Source organism: Scardinius erythrophthalmus, assembly GCF_964197995.2.
Source record: "Scardinius erythrophthalmus genome assembly, chromosome: 8".
Classification (NCBI taxonomy): Eukaryota; Metazoa; Chordata; class Actinopteri; order Cypriniformes; family Leuciscidae; genus Scardinius; species Scardinius erythrophthalmus.
Window position 1 is genome coordinate 48,889,998 of NC_138228.1, and position 13,674 is coordinate 48,903,671.

The 13,674-nt window shown below is 42.5% G+C and overlaps 1 protein-coding gene across 2 annotated transcripts in view; it reads right to left on the reverse strand.

The window, feature by feature from the left end:
• The window catches only part of ppfia1 (PTPRF interacting protein alpha 1), a 119,720-nt gene that overhangs the window by 2,862 nt on the left and 103,184 nt on the right, over positions 1-13,674 (reverse strand). The window contains exons 25-27 of one of the 2 annotated variants that reach the window (XM_081372568.1): positions 9,790-9,858; positions 9,557-9,716; positions 3,143-3,207 (exon numbers count right to left, since the gene is read on the reverse strand). In XM_081372568.1, the coding sequence (XP_081228694.1) occupies positions 3,152-3,207; positions 9,557-9,716; positions 9,790-9,858 (285 nt within the window). In that variant the 3' untranslated portion in view covers positions 3,143-3,151. The remainder of the gene's footprint in view (positions 1-3,142; positions 3,208-9,556; positions 9,717-9,789; positions 9,859-13,674) is intronic. The other variant, XM_081372567.1, reaches the window with a different exon arrangement.

Below are 13,674 nucleotides of genomic sequence, written 5' to 3' on the forward strand. Positions count from 1 at the left end.
TTGACAACAACATTAATGACAGACACATAGCCTATGGCTGCTGTCACTTTTACAGCTAGTGCACGGACCCATTGCTGTTTTCATTATACTGTCTGTCACACTGTCACATGCGTTTTATACATAACCGACTGTGTTTACGAGTATACTTACCAAGACCGGAAGTTTTACACAATTTAGCGTTTTCCCCCCCATTTAAGCGATATAATCCGCGAAAAATAACTTTTGTTACTCGCTTGTTACACTCAAGCTGTTTGTGAAATTGCTAAATTGTCATCGGAGGCTGACAGGCTGCTCTCGCGCTCAGACAGGTGTTGTTGTTGTGCGTGCTAGGGAACGTAAATGCGCCATACGTCATCGCATCGCTATATCATTGATATCGCGATATGACACTTTTTTATCATGTAAAAATTTATACCGGTATTATCGTGGACGGTATGATATGGCACACCCCTATATGCAGCATCCACTTAGATGATGCGGCGGGAGCCCCAGTTAAATAGGAGAAAGAGCACTTGAAAACCAAAGCACTTGAAAAGTAAATACACTAGATAGTGCACATGCGCAGAAAACGTCCTTCCACCCACGCGGCCAAAGGAGTATACTTTGACAGGCTCACACTCTCAACCGTAAGTAAGACAGAGCGATAAAAAAAAGTGTATACCCGGGCCCTTTAAGGAACCAAAGATGCGCGCTTTGCCGCAGGACCGTTAATGTGCTCACGACAAGCCACAACGGTTGTCCAATAAAGTTCCAACGTGGAATGGGAGTGACTCTGCTTCTGATACGGCGATACAAATCTTCACCCGCACCAAGCTTCAAATACTCGCTACTTACGCAATTCACTTCGAAATGCAAGCGCTCTGTTTTGTAGCTTCAATCAGACTCTCCCTCCCTCAACAGGTCGACCCCTAGAGACCACAGTGCTGGCCGAGGGTGCAGAATCTGGGTCCCTGCATAGGGAAAGACACCACAGTGGCCTTAACAGCAACGACATGATGCTTGTGTACCATGTCTTTACTGGCCAGCAAGAAGCCACCAAAATCAATGTCAGACCCTTCTGCGTACACCAGAGTCCTGGGCTATACATGCGACAGGGCATTCACCCTCAGTGGGGCTCCTGTCCACAATCAAGAAAACAGCGGGAGGCCTGTGTTTTCTGCAAACGTAAAAAGATCCACATCGGCCCTGCCAAACCGATCCCAGATCTGCGTCACTATTCAAGTGTGCACACGCCAATCCAGGGTCTCCGGTATCAAGAGCATCCGTGCCACTTTCAGCAGGGAAAGTGAGGGAGTGAGGGAGAACCCCCTTGCCTGCAAATATACGACCACTGTCGTCTTTTCATTCTGAATAACACGTTTGCCCTGTTGGGCCAAGTGTTTCATTATCAGGGGAACTACTCCAAAAAGTTTGTGTCGCTCTTACAGCACTGGTGTACTACTCTCCTCTTTTTTTTTTACTACTCTCCTCTTACAGAGTTTCTTGTTCATGACGTTTTATTGTGTTTGTTCATCTGCTGTAAATCTAAGATAAGGGGCAAAATCCTGTTTTTTTATTAACGGAATTAACGGCTGAAAAACCTCTTCCTCCACCTCCGCTTGTGGCAAAACCTGAATTGCGGTGACTACAGTGGTTCAACCTTAATGTCATGAAGTGATGAGAATACTTTTTGTGCGAAAAAAATAAATAAATAAATAAATAACGACTTTAACAATTTCTTATCCTCCATGTCAGTCTGCTAATCTGCTAAACCGTGCAGCGCTTCCGGGTTCCAGAACGCCGGCTCATGGACTGTTTCAACGCGTTCTTTACTGCCTTTCTGGCCCTTGAAAGGTCAATGACGTTGCTGCCTATGGCTGGTTCAGAAACCTCTTGGATTTCATTCAAAGTAGGGCTGGGCGATATGGCCAAAAAAAAAAAAAAAAAAAAAAAAAAAAAAATCACGATATTCTTTTTTATATCAGTCGATATCGATAATTATCACGATAAAAGTCAAATCTTTATTTCTTTTAGTTTTAAAGGCAGATTTTTGCTCCTAAGTGAAAGTTGTAGAAACCAGAGCGTTAATTGTGGTTTTAAACTACTCTTTATTGTCAGAACATATCAGGACAAACACTTGCCAAACTTGTGAACATTTCACAAATCTGAGGTGGAACATTCAAACATTTGTCATTTTTCCTTAACAAAATAAATATATTTATTGGACAATTAATTTCTTAGTTTCTGCATGTGCTAATTTTTATTTGGTAAAATGTAATATTCTGACTGTTTGAGTTTTATTAAACTTAACTATTGGTCATCCAGTATCATGCATTTAGATCATAACAACCACAGATGAAACCAGGCATAGCCGGTAGCACCTCACTATCATGGCAAAATGTAACTTTATGGTTTCTATGGTATTTGTATGAAAAACAGTAGCCTAAATACATTATTAAATACTGTAATTATATTCCATCAGTCCTTTAATACATTGTCTACATTAATAATATAATACAATTCAATATGTATATTCCACATTTCATGGTGCAGTTAATATTACTAGGCTAACGTTACAGTAAATCCATGGTAAATGATGGGAATATGTAGCCGGAAAAGCCTTCTGCGCACAGTGTTTCTCCAGTGTTTGTCAGCGTGGCTTGATCTGCCTTTAAACTGGTTTAAATCACGGAGACATTGTGTTCTTCGCTGAATTCAAGTGCTTCTCACTGGATCTCGTGACGAGAGCGATCAGAGTAAACGCAACGGCTCTAGTGAGCTCGCGCTCGCGCTGCTGTTTGGACTTTGAGCCGAGCGGATAAATGGTCCGTGTGGCGCGCGGTTCAAATGAGTTTCATTCCGCTTTTGCCGCATAAACATTATCGAACATTTATCGAACTCTTGATATTGTTTTATCAAGAAAAATTATATCGCGACAATTATCGTTATCGTTTTATCGCCCAGCCCTAATTCAAAGTATCTTCATTTGTGTTCCGAAGATGAACGAAGGTCTTCCTGGTCTGGAACAACATTACAACATGAATTATTTATCTAAAGGCCGCTCTCAGCAGTGTTGCTGCACCGGGACGTTCACTAATGCTAGAGATCTTGGCCGTGAGTATCTGGTCATCATGCTCAGATCATGCGAGTAATGAAGGCTCACCTGGTTAGATCAGCAGGAGTATGTTCTGACTGCGGCCGAGTCTAGACGCTGAACTCCACTCACACCTGCAGCACCACACACATGCATTAGTCACACACACACACCAGCATGTTAAACGCACATAAGCGCTGACATAAGCTACACACACGTCCAGTGTTGGGGAAAGTTACTTTGAAAAGTAATGCATTACAATATTGCGTTACTCCCAAAAAAAGTAACTAGTTGCAATACTTAGTTACTTTTTATGAAAAAGTAATGCGTTGCATTACTTTTGCGTTACTTTTTCTTTTTGAGCTTGCTTGTTTGTTTTTTAATAACAATAAAAAAAACTTCTATTTTTGGGCAAATTTTAAACCCCTTTCACACCAGAAGTGAAGTGAATAATCCTCAGGCTGAAGGAAATGCATATTTACACCTGTACAGTAGAGTACAGTAGAGAAGAGTACAGTAGAGTACAGTAGAGGTAGAGTACAGTAGAGGTAGAGTACAGTAGAGGTAGAGTACAGTAGAGTAGAGTAGAGGTAGAGAACAGTAGAGTACAGCAGAGGTAGAGTAAAGTAGAGCTAGAGTACAGTAGAGGTAGAGTACAGTAGAGGTAGAGTACAGTAGAGGTAGAGTAGAGTAGAGGTAGAGTACAGTAGAGGTAGAGTACAGTAGAGGTAGAGTAGAGTAGAGGTAGAGTACAGTAGAGGTAGAGTACAGTAGAGTAGAGTGAGGTAGAGTAGAGTGAGGTGGAGTACAGTAGAGGTAGAGTACAGTAGAGGTAGAGTAGAGTAGAGGTAGAGTACAGTAGAGGTAGAGTACAGTAGAGGTAGAGTACAGTAGAGGTAGAGTACAGTAGAGGTAGAGTACAGTAGAGGTACAGTAGAGGTAGAGAACAGTAGAGGTACAGTAGAGGTAGAGTACAGTAGAGTACAGCAGAGGTACAGTAGAGGTAGAGAACAGTAGAGTACAGCAGAGGTAGAGTACAGTAGAGTAGAGGTAGAGAACAGTAGAGGTAGAGTACAGTAGAGGTAGAGTACAGTAGAGGTACAGTAGAGGTAGAGAACAGTAGAGGTAGAGTACAGTAGAGGTAGAGTACAGTAGAGTAGAGGTAGAGTACAGTAGAGTAGAGGTAGAGAACAGTAGAGGTAGAGTACAGTAGAGTACAGTAGAGTAGAGGTAGAGTACAGTAGAGTAGAGGTAGAGTACAGTAGAGGTAGAGTACAGTAGAGTACAGTAGAGGTAGAGTACAGTAGAGGTACAGTAGAGGTAGAGTACAGTAGAGGTAGAGTACAGTAGAGGTACAGTAGAGGTAGAGAACAGTAGAGGTAGAGTACAGTAGAGGTAGAGTACAGTAGAGTAGAGGTAGAGTACAGTAGAGTAGAGGTAGAGTACAGTAGAGGTAGAGTACAGTAGAGGTAGAGTACAGTAGAGGTAGAGTACAGTAGAGGTACAGTAGAGGTAGAGTACAGTAGAGGTAGAGTACAGTAGAGGTACAGTAGAGGTAGAGAACAGTAGAGGTAGAGTACAGTAGAGTAGAGGTAGAGAACAGTAGAGAACAGTAGAGGTAGAGTACAGTAGAGTAGAGGTAGAGAACAGTAGAGTAGAGGTAGAGTACAGTAGAGGTAGAGTACAGTAGAGTACAGTAGAGGTAGAGTACAGTAGAGGTACAGTAGAGGTAGAGTACAGTAGAGGTAGAGTACAGTAGAGGTACAGTAGAGGTAGAGGTACAGTAGAGGTAGAGTACAGTAGAGTAGAGGTAGAGTACAGTAGAGTAGAGGTAGAGTACAGTAGAGGTAGAGTACAGTAGAGTACAGTAGAGGTAGAGTACAGTAGAGGTACAGTAGAGGTAGAGTACAGTAGAGGTAGAGTACAGTAGAGGTACAGTAGAGGTAGAGAACAGTAGAGGTAGAGTACAGTAGAGGTAGAGTACAGTAGAGTAGAGGTAGAGAACAGTAGAGAACAGTAGAGGTAGAGTACAGTAGAGTAGAGGTAGAGAACAGTAGAGTACAGTAGAGGTAGAGTACAGTAGAGTACAGTAGAGGTAGAGTACAGTAGAGGTACAGTAGAGGTAGAGAACAGTAGAGGTACAGTAGAGGTAGAGAACAGTAGAGTACAGCAGAGGTAGAGTACAGTAGAGTAAAGTAGAGGTAGAGTACAGTAGAGGTAGAGTAAAGTAGAGGTAGAGTAAAGTAGAGGTAGAGTACAGTAGAGTACAGTAGAGGTAGAGTACAGTAGAGGTAGAGTAAAGTAGAGGTAGAGTACAGTAGAGGTAGAGTACAGTAGAGGTAGAGTACAGTAGAGGTAGAGTACAGTAGAGGTAGAGTACAGTAGAGGTAGAGTAGAGGTAGAGTACAGTAGAGGTAGAGTACAGTAGAGGTAGTGTACAGTAGAGGTAGAGTACAGTAGAGGTAGAGTACAGTAGAGGTAGAGTACAGTAGAGGTAGAGTAAAGTAGAGGTAGAGTACAGTAGAGGTAGAGTAAAGTAGAGGTAGTGTACAGTAGAGGTAGAGTACAGTAGAGGTAGAGTACAGTAGAGGTAGAGTACAGTAGAGGTAGAGTAAAGTAGAGGTAGAGTACAGTAGAGGTAGAGAACAGTAGAGTAAAGTAGAGGAAGAGTACAGTAGAGGTAGAGTAAAGTAGAGGTAGAGTACAGTAGAGTAAAGTACAGTAGAGTAAAGTAGAGGTAGAGTACAGTAGAGGTAGAGTACAGTAGAGTAAAGTACAGTAGAGTACAGTAGAGGTAGAGTAAAGTTGAGTAAAGTAGAGGTAGAGTACAGTAGAGGTAGAGTACAGTAGAGTAAAGTACAGTAGATTGCAGTAGAGTAAAGCACAGTAGAGTACAGTAGAGTAAAGTACAGTAGAGTACAGTAGAGGTAGAGTACAGTAGAGGTAGAGTACAGTAGAGTAAAGTACAGTAGATTACAGTAGAGGTAGAGTAAAGTAGAGGTAGAGTACAGTAGAGGTAGAGTACAGTAGAGGTAGAGTACAGTAGAGGTAGAGTAGAGTAGAGGTAGAGTACAGTAGAGGTAGAGTACAGTAGAGGTAGAGTACAGTAGAGTACAGTACAGTAGATTACAGTAGAGGTAGAGTACAGTAGAGGTAGAGTACAGTAGAGGTAGAGTACAGTAGAGGTAGAGTACAGTAGAGGTAGAGTACAGTAGAGGTAGAGTACAGTAGAGGTAGAGTACAGTAGAGTAAAGTACAGTAGATTACAGTAGAGGTAGAGTAAAGTAGAGGTAGAGTACAGTAGAGGTAGAGTACAGTAGAGTAAAGTACAGTAGATTACAGTAGAGGTAGAGTAAAGTAGAGGTAGAGTACAGTAGAGGTAGAGTACAGTAGAGGTAGAGTACAGTAGAGGTAGAGTAGAGGTAGAGTACAGTAGAGGTAGAGTACAGTAGAGGTAGTGTACAGTAGAGGTAGAGTACAGTAGAGGTAGAGTACAGTAGAGGTAGAGTACAGTAGAGGTAGAGTAAAGTAGAGGTAGAGTACAGTAGAGGTAGAGTAAAGTAGAGGTAGTGTACAGTAGAGGTAGAGTACAGTAGAGGTAGAGTACAGTAGAGGTAGAGTACAGTAGAGGTAGAGTACAGTAGAGGTAGAGTACAGTAGAGGTAGAGAACAGTAGAGTAAAGTAGAGGAAGAGTACAGTAGAGGTAGAGTAAAGTAGAGGTAGAGTACAGTAGAGTAAAGTACAGTAGAGTAAAGTAGAGGTAGAGTACAGTAGAGGTAGAGTACAGTAGAGTAAAGTACAGTAGAGTACAGTAGAGGTAGAGTAAAGTTGAGTAAAGTAGAGGTAGAGTACAGTAGAGGTAGAGTACAGTAGAGTAAAGTACAGTAGATTGCAGTAGAGTAAAGCACAGTAGAGTACAGTAGAGTAAAGTACAGTAGAGTACAGTAGAGGTAGAGTAAAGTAGAGGTAGAGTACAGTAGAGGTAGAGTAAAGTAGAGGTAGTGTACAGTAGAGGTAGAGTACAGTAGAGGTAGAGTACAGTAGAGGTAGAGTACAGTAGAGGTAGAGTAAAGTAGAGGTAGAGTACAGTAGAGGTAGAGAACAGTAGAGTAAAGTAGAGGAAGAGTACAGTAGAGGTAGAGTAAAGTAGAGGTAGAGTACAGTAGAGTAAAGTACAGTAGAGTAAAGTAGAGGTAGAGTACAGTAGAGGTAGAGTACAGTAGAGTAAAGTACAGTAGAGTACAGCAGAGGTAGAGTACAGTAGAGTAAAGTAGAGGAAGAGTACAGTAGAGGTAGAGTAAAGTAGAGGTAGAGTACAGTAGAGTAAAGTACAGTAGAGTAAAGTAGAGGTAGAGTACAGTAGAGGTAGAGTACAGTAGAGTAAAGTACAGTAGAGTACAGTAGAGGTAGAGTAAAGTTGAGTAAAGTAGAGGTAGAGTACAGTAGAGGTAGAGTACAGTAGAGTAAAGTACAGTAGATTGCAGTAGAGTAAAGCACAGTAGAGTACAGTAGAGTAAAGTACAGTAGAGTACAGTAGAGGTAGAGTACAGTAGAGGTAGAGTACAGTAGAGGTAGAGTACAGTAGAGTAAAGTACAGTAGATTACAGTACAGTAAAGCACAGTAGAGTACAGTAGAGTAAAGTACAGTAGAGTACAGTAGAGGTAGAGTACAGTAGAGTACAGTAGAGGTAGAGTACAGTAGAGGTAGAGTACAGTAGAGTAAAGTAGAGGTAGAGTAGAGTAGAGGTACAGTAGAGGTAGAGTACAGTAGAGGTAGAGTACAGTAGAGTAAAGTAGAGGTAGAGTACAGTAGAGGTAGAGTACAGTAGAGTAAAGTAGAGGTAGAGTAGAGTAGAGGTAGAGTAGAGGTAGAGTACAGTAGAGGTAGAGTACAGTAGAGTAGAGTACAGTAGAATACAGTAGAGGTAGAGTACAGTAGAGTAGAGTGAGGTAGAGTAGAGTGAGGTGGAGTACAGTAAAGTAGAGTACAGTAGAGTAGAGGTAGAGTACAGTAGAGTGCAGTAGAGGTAGAGTACAGTAGAGTAGAGTACAGTAGAGTAGAGTGAGGTAGAGTAGAGTGAGGTAGAGTACAGTAAAGTAGAGTACAGTAGAGTAGAGTACAGTAGAGTACAGTAGAGTAAAGTAGAGGTAGAGTACAGTAGAGGTAGAGTACAGTAGAGTAAAGTAGAGGTAGAGTGCAGTACAGTAGAGGTAGAGTACAGTAGAGTAGAGTGAGGTAGAGTACAGTAGAGTAGAGTACAGTAGAGGTAGAATACAGTAGAGTACAGTAGAGGTAGAGTGCAGTAGAGGTAGAGTACAGTAGAGGTAGAGTACAGTAGAGTAAAGTAGAGGTAGAGTGCAGTACAGTAGAGGTAGAGTACAGTAGAGTAGAGTGAGGTAGAGTACAGTAGAGTAGAGTACAGTAGAGGTAGAATACAGTAGAGTACAGTAGAGGTAGAGTGCAGTAGAGGTAGAGTACAGTAGAGTAAAGTAGAGGTAGAGTGCAGTAGAGGTAGAGTACAGTAGAGTAGAGTGAGGTAGAGTACAGTAGAGTAGAGTACAGTAGAGGTAGAGTACAGTAGAGTAGAGTGAGGTAGAGTACAGTAGAGTAGAGTACAGTAGAGGTAGAATACAGTAGAGTACAGTAGAGGTAGAGTGCAGTAGAGGTAGAGTACAGTAGAGTAGAGTACAGTAGAGTAAAGTAGAGGTAGAGTGCAGTAGAGTAGAGTACAGTAGAGTAGAGTGAGGTAGAGTACAGTAGAGTAGAGTACAGTAGAGGTAGAGTACAGTAGAGTAGAGTAGAGTACAGTAGAGTAAAGTAGAGGTAGAGTACAGTAGAGGTAGAGTACAGTAGAGTAGAGTACAGTAGAGTACAGTAGAGGTAGAGTACAGTGGAGTACGGTAGAGGGCGCCGCTCAAACAAACCTTTCAGCAATTCTGGATTTCAGAACAACAGGATACAGGAGAAGGAAGTTCAACATTCTTATTTCTAAATCTAAAGTAATTTTTGCTTATTAGTATGGTTAAATTAGATCATCATAACCCTAACCCTAAGGTCAACAGCAAAGACATTCCTTATTAAAGTGAGATTAAATACATAAAGTATATTTGTGTAATTTAATATAGTTAATTATAAAAGTTTTGTGTAAAAGTCTGAGATTGCATTTTACTGTTTTTATTAATTTATTTCGTGCAAGTGAGATGAGTAAATGCATGTTCACATTTAGTCGAACTACAATAACCATCATGCGCAGCGAATAAAACACCTCACTTTATTTCTCTCAACATGGGGACAGGAGAGCTGTCAGTCAATAAATGTGAAAAAGTAACTTGGATATTTTGTTGTAAATTTTAAAAGTAATGCATTACTTTACTAGTTACTTGAAAAAGTAATCTGATTACATAACTGGAGTTGTAATGAGTTCCCCCAACACTGCACACGTGTAACACGCGCTAACAGGCTGAGCCGCTCGCTCACGTACCGTCCAGCTGCGGTTTCTTGGCCATCAGAGCGGAGTCGCCGACGCTCACCCGGAAGCTAGCCGGCAGCGTGTCCGAGGCGCTCACGCTCATCCCGCGCACGTCTTTGGGCCGAAACTTCTTCCTCCAGGACGGCGCGCGCCGGAAGTTCTTGTCGTCGTCCTGCGGAGGAACAGCTATGATGTGAAGCGCTCAGATCTGATTGGGTTAGACTGATGAACCAGACTCAACTCACCTCGTCCAATCTGCGCTCAGTGCCAGCGCCGATCAGGTGACCGTACTCGTGCTCCAGTAGCGCTCGCGCCTGCGGGGACACGGCACAGTCAGCGGACAATATATCCAACGCAACCAGTCAAAGATTCTATTTCTATTTGCACAGCATAGTCAAAGTAGAGTGAAACGGAGTTCAATGATCACTGAAATCTGACTGATTCAAACACAGCTGTTCAAATGAAATCTGATGGGATTTCGGCTATCGGATTGGACCAAATATGGAAAAAGAATTCTGAAATCTGATTAGAAATGCAATAAAACAAAAATTTGCCAAATACTACAATCAGGGTTCGTACAGATACTGTAAAATGAAATTCCAGGACTTTTAAGGACTTTTCAAGGACTACAATGAGAGATCTCACTTATCAAACAATATCTTTATTATCTTTCAAATTCTATTAAATACCAACAAAATGGTACAAATAAAATGCTGCACATGCAATGACCTTAGTAACTTTAACCATTGAAAGTATACAACAAAGATATTCAAACTGATTTTTTTTCCTTCCATTAATATTTGATTGACCTGAAGAATGAAAGCTTTATCATATACTAGGATATTTATATGAGCATATAAATAGTAGGGGTGGGGGAAAAAATCGATACTGCATAGTATCGCGATATTTAAATGTTTTCTGTGTTGACAAATATTGTGCGATGTCCTGACTGCCGGGATAATCACACGTGTTGTAGCCTACAAGTCCGTATAATGACACGTCCGATTCGCGAACTACTCCTTTACACCGATTCAACCAAAACAATCTTTTAGTTTAGACTGTTTGCGGTAAATGCAGTTGGGTTGTCGAGGTCAAAACTCTAAATAAGATGTGAATCAAATAAACTTACTATAAATAATGTTATGTCATTGTTTTACTCTTACACTGAATGTTTGGTTTTTGTGAAGGTGTGAATCATTTTTGATTAATATTTAATATAATAAAGTTCTGTGTAACAGATTATTAACGCAGATTATTAAAATTGATGTGACATGAACAAACAGATGTTGACAGTTTTCCTTTGCGGACATAATTTGAAGTTGGAAAAAGGTAATAAATTGCAATATATTGCAGAATATCGCAATATGTTTAAAATCGCAATAATATCGTATCGTGACCTAAGTATCGGGATAATATCGTATCGTGGTGCCTCTGGTGATTCCCACCCCTAATAAATAGCCATGCAAAATGGCTCTATATCTATGTCAGACTGCAGCATTTATTTTGTGTGAAAAGATTGTTTTATCGATAAAAATACACACTAATTTTACATTTTTCTTTCAATAATTAAAGCACTTTTCAAGTACCTTTTCATAAATATGGATGTTTTCAAGGGTTTTCCAGGACTTAAATTTCCAAAAGTCAAATTCTAGTAAATCAAGCACTTTACACACCTTGTACAAACCCTGTACAATGTTTGTATCATGTACTATATATACATATTTACATTTTGCACTTGACTTGTTTAAACATTAGTAGAAGACTACCTATTACGTGAACTGCAGGTTATCGTGTCCGACTCCAAACACAGAAGGAACTGTACGTGTCTGACCTGTGTTTGACCTCTGTGACGTGTCTGACCTCTGTGACGTGTCTGACCTCGGACCTGTGTCTGATCTCTGTGACCTGTGTCTGACCTCTGTGACCTGTGTCTGATCTGTGTGACCTGTGTCTGATCTGTGTGACCTGTGTTTGACCTCTGTGACGTGTCTGACCTCGGACCTGTGTCTGATCTCTGTGACCTGTGTCTGACCTCTGTGACCTGTGTCTGACCTCTGTGACCTGTGTCTGACCTCTGTGACCTGTGTCTGACCTCTGTGACCTGTGTCTGATCTCTGTGACCTGTGTCTGACCTCTGTGACCTGTGTCTGATCTGTGTGACCTGTGTCTGATCTCTGTGACCTGTGTCTGACCTCTGTGATCTGTGTCTGATCTCTGTGACCTGTGTCTGATCTCTGTGACCTGTGTCTGATCTCTGACCTGTGTCTGATCTGTGTGACCTGTGTCTGATCTCTGTGACCTGTGTCTGACCTCTGTGATCTGTGTCTGATCTCTGTGACCTGTGTCTGATCTCTGTGACCTGTGTCTGATCTCTGTGACCTGTGTCTGATCTGTGTGACCTGTGTCTGACCTCTGTGACCTGTGTCTGACCTCTGTGACCTGTGTCTGATCTCTGTGACGTGTCTGATCTCTGTGACCTGTGTCTGATCTGTGTGACCTGTGTCTGACCTCTGTGACCTGTGTCTGATCTCTGTGACCTGTGTCTGATCTGTGTGACCTGTGTCTGACCTCTGTGACCTGTGTCTGACCTCTGTGATCTGTGTCTGATCTGTGTGACCTGTGTCTGATCTCTGTGACCTGTGTCTGATCTGTGTGACCTGTGTCTGATCTCTGTGACCTGTGTCTGACCTCTGTGACCTGTGTCTGACCTCTGTGACCTGTGTCTGACATCTGTGACCTGTGTCTGATCTCTGTGACCTGTGTCTGACCTCTGTGACCTGTGTCTGATCTCTGTGACCTGTGTCTGACCTCTGTGACCTGTGTCTGATCTGTGTGACCTGTGTCTGATCTCTGTGACCTGTGTCTGACCTCTGTGATCTGTGTCTGATCTCTGTGACCTGTGTCTGATCTCTGTGACCTGTGTCTGATCTCTGTGACCTGTGTCTGATCTGTGTGACCTGTGTCTGACCTCTGTGACCTGTGTCTGACCTCTGTGATCTGTGTCTGATCTGTGTGACCTGTGTCTGATCTCTGACCTGTGTCTGACCTCTGTGACCTGTGTCTGACCTCTGTGACCTGTGTCTGATCTCTGTGATCTGTGTCTGATCTCTGTGACCTGTGTCTGATCTGTGTGACCTGTGTCTGACCTCTGTGACCTGTGTCTGATCTGTGTGACCTGTGTCTGACATCTGTGATCTGTGTCTGATCTCTGTGACCTGTGTCTGACCTCTGTGACCTGTGTCTGACATCTGTGATCTGTGTCTGATCTCTGTGACCTGTGTCTGATCTCTGTGATCTGTGTCTGATCTCTGTGACCTGTGTCTGATCTCTGTGATCTGTGTCTGATCTGTGTGACCTGTGTCTGATCTCTGTGACCTGTGTCTGACATCTGTGATCTGTGTCTGATCTCTGTGACCTGTGTCTGACCTCTGTGACCTGTGTCTGATCTCTGTGATCTGTGTCTGATCTCTGTGACCTGTGTCTGACCTCTGTGACCTGTGTCTGACCTCTGTGACCTGTGTCTGATCTCTGTGATCTGTGTCTGATCTCTGTGACCTGTGTCTGATCTGTGTGACCTGTGTCTGACCTCTGTGACCTGTGTCTGACCTCTGTGACCTGTGTCTGATCTGTGTGACCTGTGTCTGATCTCTGTGACCTGTGTCTGACCTCTGTGATCTGTGTCTGATCTCTGTGACCTGTGTCTGATCTCTGTGACCTGTGTCTGATCTCTGTGACCTGTGTCTGATCTGTGTGACCTGTGTCTGACCTCTGTGACCTGTGTCTGACCTCTGTGATCTGTGTCTGATCTGTGTGACCTGTGTCTGATCTCTGACCTGTGTCTGACCTCTGTGACCTGTGTCTGACCTCTGTGACCTGTGTCTGATCTCTGTGATCTGTGTCTGATCTCTGTGACCTGTGTCTGATCTGTGTGACCTGTGTCTGACCTCTGTGACCTGTGTCTGATCTGTGTGACCTGTGTCTGACATCTGTGATCTGTGTCTGATCTCTGTGATCTGTGTCTGACCTCTGTGACCTGTGTCTGATCTGTGTGACCTGTGTCTGACATCTGTGATCTGTGTCTGATCTCTGTGATCTGTGTCTGATCTCTGTGACCTGTGTATGATCTGTGT